The 15,509-nt window shown below is 34.5% G+C and overlaps 1 protein-coding gene across 1 annotated transcript; it reads right to left on the bottom strand.

The window, feature by feature from the left end:
• Positions 1-8,163: 8,163 nt before the first annotated feature.
• On the bottom strand, positions 8,164-13,189 carry LOC140812859 (polyamine oxidase 1-like). Its single transcript, XM_073171226.1, has 10 exons — positions 13,001-13,189; positions 12,597-12,846; positions 11,942-12,058; positions 11,749-11,810; positions 11,507-11,661; positions 10,568-10,711; positions 9,635-9,784; positions 9,182-9,436; positions 8,936-9,017; positions 8,164-8,828 (listed from the first exon to the last, which is right to left on the bottom strand). Exons 1-10 carry the CDS (start codon positions 13,050-13,052, stop codon positions 8,599-8,601), a joined length of 1,497 nt encoding a protein of 498 aa, XP_073027327.1. The 5' UTR covers positions 13,053-13,189; the 3' UTR covers positions 8,164-8,598.
• Positions 13,190-15,509: the final 2,320 nt, after the last annotated feature.

The following is a 15,509-nucleotide window of genomic DNA, read 5'->3' as shown; positions in this document are numbered from 1 at the left end:
ACAATGTTATTTCTTCGATCCGGTTTCGAATATATGTTCAAACTCATCACAAGAACACATATCTATGAACATATTAAAGTTCCTCCAACACCTATATCTCAAATCATGCAGGAATCGAATGAAACTTACATCACCTTATAGCTCTTAACGCGAGGAACAAGAATCTCAACTCGGAATGAAAATCGGATGGCTAAATCCTTCAAAATCACAAGTCTAAGATGGAAAGGAAATGAAGGTTTTCTCCTTGTCAAACTCTCGGTCTCAGCATTCTGAGATGAAGGAGAAGCGACCAGCACATCATATTGCATGGTTATGTACAAGTGTTATTATTTTTCAATCTCCACGCATGACCGCGGGTGCGGTGACTTAAGGAGCGCGGGTGCGCTGTGCTCACGGCACATCTTGCATTTTCTGAATTTCGAGGACCGCGGGTGCGGTCTCTGCACGACCGCGGGTGCGGTCGCACCACCGCAGGTGCGGTGTTATCCTACCGCGGGTGCGGTGTGGCTACGGGAATTTTACCAACTTTCTGCCCATTGCACCGCGGGTGCGGTGTCTACAAGCACTGCAGGTGCGGTGTGACTTCGAATTACAATGGCATAATTCTATATTTTAAGCCAAACTTCTTCATCTCTTATTTCTTATCTCTATGCACATTATCCATAGCATATCTATCAATTTAGAATGATCACTCAGTGTTCGGGGCATTACACGGGCGAAGGAGCTTTGTCTAACTAGAGTTCTAGGCGCAAATACAAGGCAACTCACACGGCTTCTGTGCATCGTGCAGGGGCTGTAGCGGGCTAGGTCGAGTTCAGGGGGTCCAAAGGGGTTTCTAGATAGGCTGGACAAGGACTGGCTCGAGTACGGCTCGAAGAATCCAAAAGATGGCTCGAGGGTTTTTTTTGTAGGGTTCGGAATTGGGGTTTAAAAGGTTAAGGGTTGAACCGTGGGTCCATGGGGGTGGTTCATGGTTCTCAAAGGTAAATTAGGTAATAAAAAAACTATGTTTAAAAGTTGAGAATTCAATAATAAAGTTCGAAATAATTCGGGATTAAAACGCTTTACGAATTAATAATTAAAAAATTAAATCAAAAGCCATTAATTTAAGCTAAATAAAAATATAATAAATTTAATTTAAGTTTAAATAATTATTTGGGATGGTCTAGGGTCAACGAAAGTAAAAAAAAGTCATAATCGAGAAATTTTACGTCTAAGGGTAAAACGGTCATTTTATACCTGAAAAATAGTAAACGTCTTGACAGTGCCTTGAATGATATAATAATGATAAGATGTTTATTTTAAATGTTTATGGAATTTTAAGAAAAACGAGTAGTAGATGTTTCAAAATCAGACCGAAATTAATTGAAGTTTTATTTTATAAAAAAATATCCCTTTCTAAAATTTAATATTATTTAATAAACGACAAATGTTGTATTGGCTTGTTGGCGTAATAAAAATAATTAATTTAGGGGTCAACATACGTAGAATTTGGAGCAATAGGGTGATCGGAATTCACAAGCGCCGTAAAATAGTGCCCCAACGCACGACAGAACGCAGCGTGCATTGGCATCCTTCCGGCACAACTTCTTGCATGTGGGCTTGCATTCTATCGTCACGTTTGCGACTGCACTGAATTTCTGATATTACTTTGTAGTAATATGGCGACTCCTGTTACAGGTCTCTTCGACTACTAATTGTGCTCTAGACCGTCTTTTCAAGTTAATTTTGATATTTAATTCCATTCGAGTGAGCGAATTCTTTAGCCGTCGTTGAAATTTTCATGAAAAATAATGGATCAATAATTAAGTTGTGATGAGAACTTTAATCTTATATTATAATCATCATATCATATAAGAGTGGTGTAAAAAACACTCACCCGTTTGATTTATATTGGTAGGTAAAAAAAAGATCGTTCCGATGTCGATCCATGAGTTATAATAAATCACTATAGATTTGAAAATGATAAAAAAAAAATCCTACGTAAATAATTAATTTCACACATTTAATTTGATTACACATTGTATCGTGTTAGTTTGTGTTAAGAAACAGGGAATAACTTTTTTGCTTTACTAACTATTTTCATTTTGATTTGGTCCATTAAATTTTCAAAGTTTGGGTTTGAAAAATTAACTTTCAATTTTTTGTTACTTTCAGTCATATTTCACTGGAATATTGACGTGACACTAAAAAATGTTTATTTAGTACCGACAAATGCTGACATGACAAAAAATGCTAAGGTGTCATCGTAAATTGCTTACTTATTTGATGTCGCATCAGTAATTGAACCAAAATAGTCAAACATTAAAAATTTGTGTAAAAAAACAAACTTTAAAAAATTTAATGGACCAAATCTAAAATCGGACAAGTTAGTTGAAAAAAGTTTGAAAAGAATATGTTATTCCTTATTTATTTTTTGTTAAATTGATAATATCACTTTAAGATTTTGCTTTTCTATATTAAAAGATCTTGTTTGATTTATCTCTAGATATTATAATATTGATTTTAATATGATTTTTATCTCTAAAATATTTTTTCCTTGTTTAAATTTTTTTTATATCTAATGAAAATCTTTTTTCCATATGTTCTAGAACTCTTTTATGGAATGATTTTTAGGTCAAGCATGAGATATAAATATAGAAGGCTTATAGCCGTGGACGTGGTGCATTTGAGGGTTTTGGACAACTAACTTTTGCAGAGAAAGCATAAAATATAATTTTAATTTTGAAGAATTTGAGTGATTTGTTCACGTTTATACCGTGTTGCTGATTGATATTGAAGACACTAAAAGAACAACACTGACATAGAGTGTTGATCGAATAGTGTTCTCTTATATGTTTTAAGCAACTTCGGTTTATGTATCTAGTTTTTAGTTTGATTTATTTTGATGCATTTTAATTCCTTGGAGTGTCAAGGAATTTAGTTTTGTTATTTTCACTAGTATTGTGTAAACGATTTACATAATTTTCTAATGAATTTTTGCCATGAGGCGTAATTTAAACTTGTCTTTTATTTATTAAAATTGTATTTTTTTTTGTTTATAATTAACTTCCGCTGCATGTTGTGCACTAGTGTTGACAACACTGTGTCACAACACTAAAAATATGATGCAAACAATATATTTATTTCCTGTGCATTTATGATCAACAACACCCTTTCAAACGGTATCAGAGCCTACGCTTGATATACTAAGTACTTGTGAAAAGGCCCTAAAACTTCTCGGTTTAAAATTTGCGGAAAATTAAAAATTTTCTTTTTGAATGAACTTAAATGGCCTTACTCATAAAATCCACTGATGAATCGAGTCCAATGTTTAAAAATAAAAGCAGCGGAAGAAAATAATTGTTTTCCAACAACAACAATAAAAAAAAATGTTTGATGACTGATAAAAATTTAGTTTGCGGAATAAAATAAACTCTGCTGCACTGAGGTCCTCGGGTGCCACTACTGCCGACCCAAGCTAGCTCACTGGTCCCCGCCCTCGGCCCTGGCCTCATCAGTACCTACAACAATCAAGTCTAGTGAGTCTAAAGACTCAGCATGCATATGTCGCAGGTAACGAGTAAAAATCTGAAGTAAAATATGCATGGGATAAAATATCATGCCATGAGACATGCTGAAAATAATCGGTACTGAGCAATTATAATACGTGCATGCGGAACTGATAATCACAGTAAAAATAATTGCTCCTTGGAGCCTGTACTGAAATAACTGATATAATTTTCTGTTGAGATTATGTTTTACGCCTGTGGCCACTGCACTAAGCTGAACTGATCGGTAACTGACTACCGGGGAGCCTGAAACTGAGCTGGCGGTCACTGAAGACCCGATGGTACCAACCTGAACTGAGCGGTCACTGAAGACCCGATGGTACCAACCTGAACTGAGCGGTCACTGGCGACCGTATAAATAATGCTCCCACATAGTGAATGAACCACAAGCTATATCGCATAAATCTCAAAGATAATCATTTTCTGTTTTCATGCACGTAAATAATTAACTGACGATAATGAAAATATCCTGAAATTTTACCAACTGGAATGGATCGTCCCCAGGCTCGCTGCGACCTAAATATGCCATAAAATATGCAATGGATTTTCTTTGGCAAATTGATGAAATTAAATTTCTAAAATGCGACAAATACTTCTAACGACCTCGTATTTAATCATGACTTTAAACCAACCCGAACCAACACTGAACCAACGTGACGTCATGATTAAAATACGCTTAAAATTATGAATTTATGCTCCTAAAATTATGAGGGTCGAAATCTAGGTGAAATGGAGGCCAAAACATGAAACACTCTATCGAGAGTCAATTTGGCACATCGCACCGTAAATTCTCGAACGACCTCAAAAATGATCCGAATCACGAACGGTCGAAAACATGACCTTCCTAACTCAATGGGGCACTGTCCAGTCCAAGGCCATAGGCTAAAAGCCAACCAAGAACTCAGACGAGCCCTCGCACCGGCACAGCAACCTGCTGTCAAAAAAATCCAGCAGCTGTGTAGTGCGTAGTGTCTTGCTTTGATCGATGTCTTGCGTCGTTCCAGTGGCCATCAATTTACCGTGGCACGACCTAGACATCTTGGGGTGTGGTATGGACCGTGGCTAAGGGCACAAGGCCGAACCAGATCCACACCAAGCCACAAAAACGAAATGCAAACCTGCTGTCAAAAATGAAGGGGCCGAGAGGACACTTGTGTTGCTTCTGTCCAAACGACTTGGGACATGGCTCAAGCCACTTATGGCCGACTTGACCACGTCCTATGCTTGCTAGGGAAGGGTCCTAGCCATGGCTACTGGCCCTAGGCCAGCCATGACTCGAAATCTAACCCAAACAAGCCAAGACACACCAGCTGTCAAAAACCGAAGGGGCGAGAAGGGGAGGGGCTGTTTTGTTGTTTTGATTTAAAAACCGAGGAGCCATGGACCGAGCCACCAAAAGGGCGACTTAGTCACGTCTTAGACATGCTAGGGAAGTGATCTAACCATGGATATAAGCCCCTGGGGCAGCCAAGATCAGATCTCTTCCCATGACAACAAAAACTGAAATTTGAAGCACAAAAATGACAGCAAAGGGGAGTTGCTGTCATCTCGATTTCTCTCATGCATGGGGGCTGATTTTAATGGACCAAAGTGGTCCTAATCCATCCTAGTACATGCCTAGATGTCGCCTTGGGAGCCTGGAGTCGAGCCATCCACCTGAAACATCACAACAAGTGAAACCGTAAAGCTGCTCAAGAACTCAAAAAAAATCTGCATGTGTTTCCTTAAAAATTCTGTGCTGTATTTCGTTTTTGGCATGGAAGGGTGGTCATGAATCATGAAAATAATGTTAATATGACTTGATTGAGGTTTAGAAAAACATATGTACATGCCTGGATTTTTCGTTTGAAAGAAAACGAAAAGAACGAGACGTTACGACGCGGAGGAGTGGAGCGCTTTTCCTTCCTTCTTTTCTCTCTTGATGCACACGATTTTCCACCCTAAAGCTCTACTGAAAACTCACGGTTCTAGATCTGAAAATGAGCTGCTGTTTTCGGTGATGGAGAGGGAAGAGGGTGGTTCTAGATATTGAGGGGAGATCCACAATAAAAGGGATAGGAAAGCAAGACCAAGTCTCCCCCTCCTTTCAAATTTGAAATGTTGTTGCTAGCAACAAATTGTTGGATGGATCTAGAATGCAAGTGACCGAAATATACCTTGGTTTAAAGGCTAGGATAAGCTCTAAATAATAATTAAATGGTGCTCCCAAAAATAAAAGATTATCCTACTAATTAATTAACCAAGAAAAGGTCAAAGGTGTTGAGTTGGCAATTGAGTTAGTGCATCTCCAAGGGGTGGCCGATTCTTGCAATTAAAAATGAAGGGGAATGTTAAATACTTAGTAAATCACTAACCTTTAAAAGCCTCACTAATCTTTTAATTAATTTAGTGAACTAATTCCTTAATTAAGAACTTAAATGAACTAATTTTTTCTACTCACCTCAAATAATTAAAATAAATTCTCAAACCTCCTTTTTAACTTAAATTAACTTACTTGCTAGCTAAATTAAATCCTGGAAATATTTTCTGAAATCTTAAATTTATCTCTAGACTCCAACTCCGGTCCGGCCTCACTGAAATAACTGAAATGCTAAAAATCAAACTACTGAACTGAAATAATAAAATAATTAACTTCGAGAAATGCATTTAAAATAATTATGCAATGAAGTCAATTTAAAAATCTAGAATTATGCATGGCTTATACGTAGACTGATTTACGGGTTCTACAACTTGATTCTGGTTTATTGTAGTTTTTACAGGAAATATAACGATAGCTCAATGAAAGCATTGGCTTCAAGTGCTGCCTTCAAACCACCAATTTTGGATGGATCGAATTATGCGTTTTAGAAAGTCAAGATGAAGATGTCATAAATTCATCGAGGAAAGGGCTTGGAAACGGGCTTTAGACGTTAGTCATCACCTAGAATTGTTGATGCTGATGGTGACAGCCGAGTTAAATCTGAGAGTGCATAGTCTAATGATGAAGTTCAGTCATCAAATTTCGACTCAAAGGAACTCAATGTCATCTTTACCTCTGTTGATGTCAATATATTCAGCCTTATCACAAATTGTACATATGCCAAAAAAGCATGAGACATTCTCCAAAAGCACTGCAAAGGATCTGAAAATGTCCATAGAATCAAACTGAGGATGTTGACCTCTAAATTTGAGAGCCTAAGAATGGAAGATAATGAGACTATTGTTAAATATGATCGAAGACTTCGAGGTATAGCCAATGAAGCCTTTAGTCTCAGTGATCCTATGCCTAATGAAAGGCTCGTCAGTAAGGTATTAAGATCTCTTCCTGAACGATTTAACATCAAGATCTGTGCCATTGATGAATCGAAGGACACGTCTACTTTGAATCTGGAATATTTGATAAGCTCTTTAAGGACTTTTGAGATGAATCTGGATATACAGAAAGAGATAAAGGGAAGGCCATTGCATTGCAAGCTTCTGATGACTCCTTCAACAATCTGATTCATAAATCAAAGGAATCTGATCTCGGTGAGGAATTAATCTCTTTGATTAATAAGAAGTTCGGTGATTACTTGAAGAGAATGAGAGACACGAAGAAATTTATGCAACCACCGAAACCTTCTTTTGGCCTTTCTGACAGAAATAAACTACCTACACCTACTCAACGGTATTTTAAACCGAGAAATGAAGTGATGGCTCAACTAGAAACTAAAAGATTGGACTCCAAACAATGTAGAGAGTGTTCTGGATGTGAGCATTATGCTAATGAGTGTGTGCCAATCGACTCCGCAAAACTAAAAACATGGCAGTTTCCTTGAGTGATGAAGATTCTAATGAATATCTTAAATCCAATAAAGGAGATGATTTTACATCACTATCCGCCATTTGAAAATACATGCAAACTGCAGGTCAATCCACTTGGTGTTGCCACTGCTGTTGCAACACCGGGCCGCAACACAATCTTAAATTCATTATGCCTTAATGCAAAATTTCTTGGGAACTTGGACTGTGAAGAAATTCAGGAGTATGACCAAGAAGAGCTTACGCTAGAGACTGTCCAGATGATGTATGGAGAGCTGTATGATGATTGGCTTAAAAGAAACGAGACAAATTCGATTCTTTCAAAAGAAAATGATGAGTTAAAAAGGCAGTTTGTCTCGACTTGAAATTGAGTAGAAATGATCTTGAACTGTGCAAAGTCAATGACGATCTTGAGAAGTCCTCAAAAACTCTTGCAAAATTCAACTCAAGTTCAACAATCACAATTCGATCATATGTTGTCGCAGTGCTAATTTGGTGGCGGAAAACTGTTGATATGCTCGGCTCTTAATTAGAATCCCAATAAAATAAGACTGAAAACCAACAAAAAGCAAAACTATAAGAAAGTAAAGGAAGAAAACAAAACAAAATAGATGATTAAATTGATTATTTTCTCATATTACACACAGATATGTAATTCTGATTTAATTTAAATAACAATTGATATCATTATATTCGAGTCACATATTGTTATCTCATTTTTTCTCACTTAATTAATACACTTTTTATATATACATAATTATTTTTCTAGAATATTTATTTCATTACTAATTTAATATAAAGGAGCTACTAAAAACGGATTTGGTAATATATCTGAAACACATAATCAACTTTAAATCATTTTTTTTTTCAAATAATAATGAACTTGCATGAATAGATTTTCATCGAGCTAATTTGGTAATTCAAAACTAATTGTACAACGATAAAATTACAAAAAAAAAAAAATTCTCCAAACAATGCAACTCATAAAACGAAGAAACTATAGTCATTCAGACAACAAATGACCAAACCAGATTTAGAAAACTATGTACATTGCCAAAGAACATGTAACCTTTCCTCTAATAAACTCATCTTTCTTCAAAATCTTCAACAAAACAGAAGCAAATTCAACATCCGCGATGTGTTTTTCGTCCCCGATCCTTTACCTACGCATCAACGAGTTGTGCTGCTCATCAGAATCTATCCAAACGTTTTCTTTATCATCATCAGTCAGACTGTTAAGATTTTCAGGACAAATAGGTCCATATAGTCATAAGATAGCCTCCGGAAGTCGAATCTTGGCGGTTTGAATCTTGGTAGCTTGTAAGAAGAGTTGTTGAGGAATATCAATTGTATGTAAGCTTGATCTTGGTTCGGGTTGGGACAACGTTAAAGATCCCGTCAGTGCTAACAATGGTTCTAATAGAAAAGCTCGATTTTCGCTTCTTCGCTTCTTTTCTGTCCTCATTTCTTCTAGCAAAGCGTTGCTCGTTTCAATTCCTGCTTGATATGAAACATAGTTAAGGTAATATATCTATATCTACAACGTCTATATATGTATTTGTGTGAGTGTGTTGTGTGTGTGTGTATATATATGATTAGTTCACCTGAGAGATGAGCCCCGTGAACGTAGCCGTTGAACTCCTCGCTAGTATGTTCACCGGTGAAAAATATCCGACCCACCGGACACTGAAACAAGATCACATGCATTACAAATTATATATAAACCAAATCCTAAAGAGGAATCCGGAATTGAGGAATTTAATCCATGAACAATTGATAGAGCATCGGTTTCAACTATGACAGTGAGATTTTTAAACTGACGAATAAAAAAAAAAAAGCAAGGTACAAACCTTAATATCGTCGACAAGTTGAGTATCGACGTAAATCGGGTAGTTACTATAGCTTCCTCTCTGAAAACGATTGTTCCACCAGCGAGGGACGATTATGTCGGTTGCGTCCGGAATGTCGGGACCAAACATGTTTCTCAGCACTTCCATGGCTTCTTCCATCGTCGCTTGATCCGATTGCGCTTCGATTCGTTTAGATTCTCCGTTTGTCAAAGTCACGACGAGAATGTTGCATCCCGGGTACGCATTCTCCATGTGCTGATCATAAAATAAGGTTAGCTAGTCGTTAAAATCATATTCAACTGAAAAATATACATTAAATTTTCTTATGGTTTAATTTAATATTGAGCAGATAGAGCAGCAAACCGCTAACTAATAATGCACATGAAAATCATATAATATAATTTTTTTCAAAAAAAAAAAATATAATATAATAAAAAAATACTAATAATTTACCTGCCAAAACGTGTAGTATCCTCTTCGTTCGTGGGCGTAGATAAAAAATTCTTTGCCAGGACCAGTGGGCCAAAATTTGCTTGGAAATTTGAGGAATACCTTTGTGTACACCGTAATATCACAACTTGCTATGGCTTCTGTTTTCCATTTCTGTCACATTGTTTAATTTAATTATATTAAATATATATATATATATATATATATCTTATATAAAAGTTTGTTATACATTATTATCATATCTTATATTAAAATTTAATGTATATACACGTTTTGCATCTGTCACCTATACAAATAAAGACTAAAGCATAATTGAATTACACTAAACAAATAGTTTACCATTTAAATAAAGATTATCTGGCCACCAACTGCGGACAGCTTTTTGATTACACGTAAACATTGCTTTTAATTTAATATTGAAAGAGCCAAAAAAAACTTCTGGATCCATTGAGGGACAGCCTATAGATACTGCTACTACGAAACTCAACTACATATCTAAAACGAGTCGAGTGGAATGATATTAGACTTAAACTCGGCTCGTTTTGAAATTATTATATTTGTGAATAGCTCAAGTTTGGTTCAATAACAGTTTGTTTTATCATGTTTAACGAGTCCGACTTTAATTTGTCTCGTGAAGTGGTCTCGTTTTCAATGTGAGTCTATCTATCAAACAAAACTATAGTTTTATTTAATGTGCTTTAAAAAAAAATGTTAGTGATGTTTCATGCACCCATTTATAAGATTAGGTAGTCCAACCCAATTGGGACCATAAGCAAATAAAAACTACAATAATAATATATAATTTTCAATTTCATGGAACCATTATTGGATAATTATAATGCTTAACATACAATTGATAGTTAGTAAAGTTATGAATAATCAATTATAAAATGTATTTTTTTTTTTTAAAGATTTCCAGAAGAGAAAGGAGCTTACTGGGAGAGGTGGTAAGATTTTGATGAGTTGGCTTTGGAGAACACCAATGCTCACGGACAAGATCACGTGGTCGGCTTCGTAAACCGAACCATCCTCGGTTTTCAGCACGACCCCGTTTCTCGAATTATGCAACTCCCGGACTACCTGAGCCGAATTTCGTCGAATCAAAGGTTCATTCATTCGCTCGTTCATATACAGATTGACAGGGAAACAGTAGTATTTTGATGTATGCAAATCCAAGAAATGTCAACATATTAAAACAAATTAGTAAAAGACAAAATTTGAGATTTTGGGATAAGTTCAAGAATTAATTATAATTTTTCTATTTTCTTAAATATTTGATATGACGGCCTACCTAAGAAACATCATGTTGCACAAAGAAAATTAAATAAAAATTTAATTAATTGGGGACCCCCAAGAATTGTAGATGAACTAAGCATTATAGCTCCAACTCCCATTTCCCTCCACACAAACGAACACCTTGTGAATTATTGAAGAGATTTTTCTAAATTTTATTGCAACACGTTTTCTTTTTTCTATCCATCAATTTTATAAGAAAAAGAAATTTATGGGAAATCATAAAATAAGCTTCTCTTCAAGATTCATAAAAGCAAAGTTGTCCTCAACAATCACATCAAACTATATAGATATTTTTTTTATTACAACACGCAGGAAGGAGGATCGAAATCGGAGAGAAGAACCAGCTAATCTAACCGAATGAGACCACTCGGCTACAATCCTAGTCTCCATCAAAGTATATATTTACTCCTACTTTTATAGAAAAAAATTAAAAATCTAATTTCACACTCACACACATATATATAATTTGATACGCAGCACTAAAGTGACACTCAGCGATATACACATACGTAGATACGATTAATTAGATATCATATCAAAATTGTACATATATAATACGAGAAAATAACCTAAACTAACCTTGTTGAGTTTTAAACGATTGTCCAAGATTCGACCTTCGGAGGTACAAAGAAAGGTCTCCGCCATTTTATAAAGCAAGGACTCGTATCCTCTTTCATCTGCCACCAGAAATTCCCTCTCACCAAAATCTACGTACGTCGAAATTGGTTCCACCTCTATATATTCAAAATATAATTTTAAAAATAATAATATTTATATTATTATTGACTAATTATTTTAAAAAAGATAAATAAAATTTTGACCTGCCATTTCAAAGTCATGCAGAATGAAGTCAATCGCCAGCTCTAATGGAGTCTTTGGAACTCTGTCACATTACATTTTATCGGAATTTGGACCAACCAATTATTTTTTTCTTCAAAATGAATATATATAATATAAAATCCTGTAAAATTATATTCTTTTTATTAGAAAAATGACTCATAAATTAAGGCTTACGATGCCGTTTCGTCATTGTATTCTTGATTGGCTTGTTCGTAGCTTAGCTTCAGAATTGCGGCATCCACGGCCTTCTTGTATGAGTCTGAGGCTACACCGCTTGGAAATATTTTCCCACTAAACAAATAAAAAATTTATTATATTTAATTATTAAGGAATTAATTATCCTATCCTTAACGAGTGTCATTATCAAGAACAATTAATAGTTATAAGATAACCAGATAAATTATGATTAAAAATAAATTGATTAAGATTGGTAAATTTTAGATTAACTATATATATATATATATATATATATATATATATATTAACAATTTTGATATATTGTCCAATTAATCGTAATCATCTATGTGTCCACACAGTAAACATATATAAATATATAGTGTTAAGTGACACAGAAATGAACAGTATATCAAAATTATATATGCTTAACGTATGTGCATGCATAGACGGATATTAGTAAATATTAAGTGGAGTGAGAGAAAAAAAAAGTGTGTGTGTATGCGTACGCATATGAAAAGCTGGAAAATGTCGAAATTAAAATCACCATTAATTTCAAAATTTATAAGTCACTAATGTTATTATATATATAATCTTTTAAAAATATATAATTAAGAATATGTAATTTGGAATTAATTAAGTTAAAAATAATTACCTGTTATCGTAGATATTGTATCGAGCCTGGCTGTAATCGGAAAAGCAGGTGCGGAGGTTGTGTTGGCGGGCGAGATCCCACACGGGATTCGATTTCTTCCCGCCGACTCCGGCGATCCATCCGGCGCCGAGCTCCACCGTCACGCCTCCGAACTCCTCCTTCTTCATCCTCCCGCCTATCCTGTCCGACGCCTCCAGTATAACCACGTCCTCCACGCCATTCTCCGCCAGAACCTTCGCCGCCGTCATCCCTACGTGAAATCACAAGCACATGCAAATCATTCATCAGAATCAAATCAATTCAACCAAAAGAACTCAAAGAAATTAAAGATTCCTGTCACGTTTGAAGGACTTTTGGGCATCAAGGAACTGGACTGCAATAAATTAAAATATGTACGTACGTACCTGAAATTCCGGCTCCGACAATGATAACCGAGCATCGATTCGGGTTACCCATGAAAAATTCGAAAGAGGAGAGTGAAATGAATGTGAATGGTAGAATAATTGATGAAGAAGACGGAGAGATTTGGTGTATTTGAGTTTCGTGATGATGGAAAACAATGGACAGAGGCTATTTATAGAGAGGAATCCTTTGCATTTCTATCTTCTTGGTTTGGACTCTTTCCGACATCTTTCCTTTTCGGCTTAAATTAACTAAAAATATTAAACAGCAGGCACACTCCAATTTTGAGTAGAGAAGAAAATGGGTCGGATTGTTAGATTTTTAGATTATGGGATCAATTAATTAAACAATTATATTTATAATCTTTTTGACATACTTTTTATTAGCATGGTTATAAGAAAAATTAATTCAATAAGGATCTTGTTACAAAATTAATTAATCAAATTAACTAGTCAAACATAATAGGATATAAGCTGATATATTTTTGGTGCTTGAACAATTTACCTACAAACAAACAATGACATAAAATTTATCAAATGATATAACTTTCTATGTTATTAATTTGCATTATTCCACAACAAATTAGAGAATGATATGACTAGAAACATTAACATATAGTATGTATTTAAACACAAAAGCTCTTGTGAGACGGTATTATGAGTCAATTTTGTGATAAATATAATATGTTTGAGTCATCTATGAAAAAAATTTGGAGTATAGTTTTCTCGCACCTAAAACGCATTGAAAGTTTTAAAAATTTGTTTCGTAATGGCCGATACTTTTAGGAGGAGAGGAGGAATTTTGTTGTGTATTTTTATGCCTTGTGTTGTGTTATCAACTTTTGATAACATATTTATTAAAAATACAGAAGTCCTATGTTACTAAGATTCCTAATCTTATTGTCTTTGGGACTCTTAATTTTCATTTAATTATATATATATATATATATATATATATATATATATATATATATATATATATATATATATATATATATAAATCAAATTTTGATAATACATGATATATTTTTATATACACATCTTATATTTCCATATAAAGTATGTGTGTATAAATATTAATACGTCTACATAGACACATTTGCTATATGCATGGACACATTAATTAAAATTTAAAAATCATTATTTAGTTTTCTTAATTAACTTTTTAGTAAATTATTATATATCTATTTAGAATATTTTATTAGAGTATTGTACATATTAGTATTCACTATTACTAATACTATTATTTAATTAGTAAAATTCAATATCATTAAATGAATAATTGTGAACTTGTTATAATTCTCATCGACGATCTGACAACGCCAATTTATCAAAGATACAAATCTTGTTCATATAATGAAAATTAAAAATTTCGAACATCAAAATTTTCACTGATCCATTTTTGGCAGTTGCTAGTTTTGTGAACTCTTTCAGCAAGACATACAATTCAACTATTTTTACTCAATTAGTAGCTAAACTAGCTTCCACTTCTTTATCATATTGAGTCAATTTATAAAATCTTTTATAAGCATTTTGTTTGATCTCCATCAAACCACAGTCGCCAAATTCAACTCCTTGAACTTTGACTATCTCGACGGGAACACAAAATCTAATATTTGTATAACTCTCAATGGTTCATGGACAACTAGTTGTAGGTTCACACCTCCATATGATTCAAAATAACATTTATTCTTATTCGGGCTTACTCTAATTATCCCTTGATTAAGAATGTCAGAACTCATTTTCGATTGCACCCATCGGATTATGGTAAAAGCGTCAAGTAGCATCACCTCATGATCTCCTATGTATAGCTGATAGTACCTACAAGAACTTTAAGTTATAGTTAGTGTACATTACGGTCCATTCAACTCACATATTCAGATCAAATCAATAGACATTGGCATATCGAGAGTTGCATATGAATTCGATAACGAAATAATGTATATTTGAGTAATAATAGTGACATGGTATGTGCAATCGAGAAAAACACCTATCCAAAATGCACATGTCTTACTCTAGACAGAGATTCCTTGTACTATTAACTCATTAAAGCACATATGATATCTTCAACAGTAGGAAAACGGTGAATCTTTGACTACAATGTATTTTGCTCCTATGTATTTCGAAAATATACCCAACCTCGCAAACTAATGACTCTCAATGAAGTTGGTAAACGGATCAAAGTGAATACTAATACGTAGAACCTCTATGTTATCCTGGGTCAAAGGATTAATGGTATACAACCATAACCGCGAACTATTCAACTGATAAATGATTACCTCTTGGACAACCGAGGGAGGGTTGTTCAGTGAATCATCAAATGATTTCTCACTTGTACAAATCGACATCTCAATACCTTTATCAATGAAATATGATGTTTACATCACATATATTAGTCTCAGCTCAAGTGATATTTATCTTTATTTTAGGCAGCTGATTTGACTAAAGACCTGTTTAAAATATGCAGTATGCTTCCTAACGAGTTTCACGATCTTATGTTGAGAGGTAGATC

The sequence above is a fragment of the Primulina eburnea genome, chromosome 14, assembly GCF_022965805.1.
Source record: "Primulina eburnea isolate SZY01 chromosome 14, ASM2296580v1, whole genome shotgun sequence".
Classification (NCBI taxonomy): Eukaryota; Viridiplantae; Streptophyta; class Magnoliopsida; order Lamiales; family Gesneriaceae; genus Primulina; species Primulina eburnea.
Note: the sequence above shows the minus strand (reverse complement) of the source record. Positions and strands in the feature narration are given on the sequence as shown.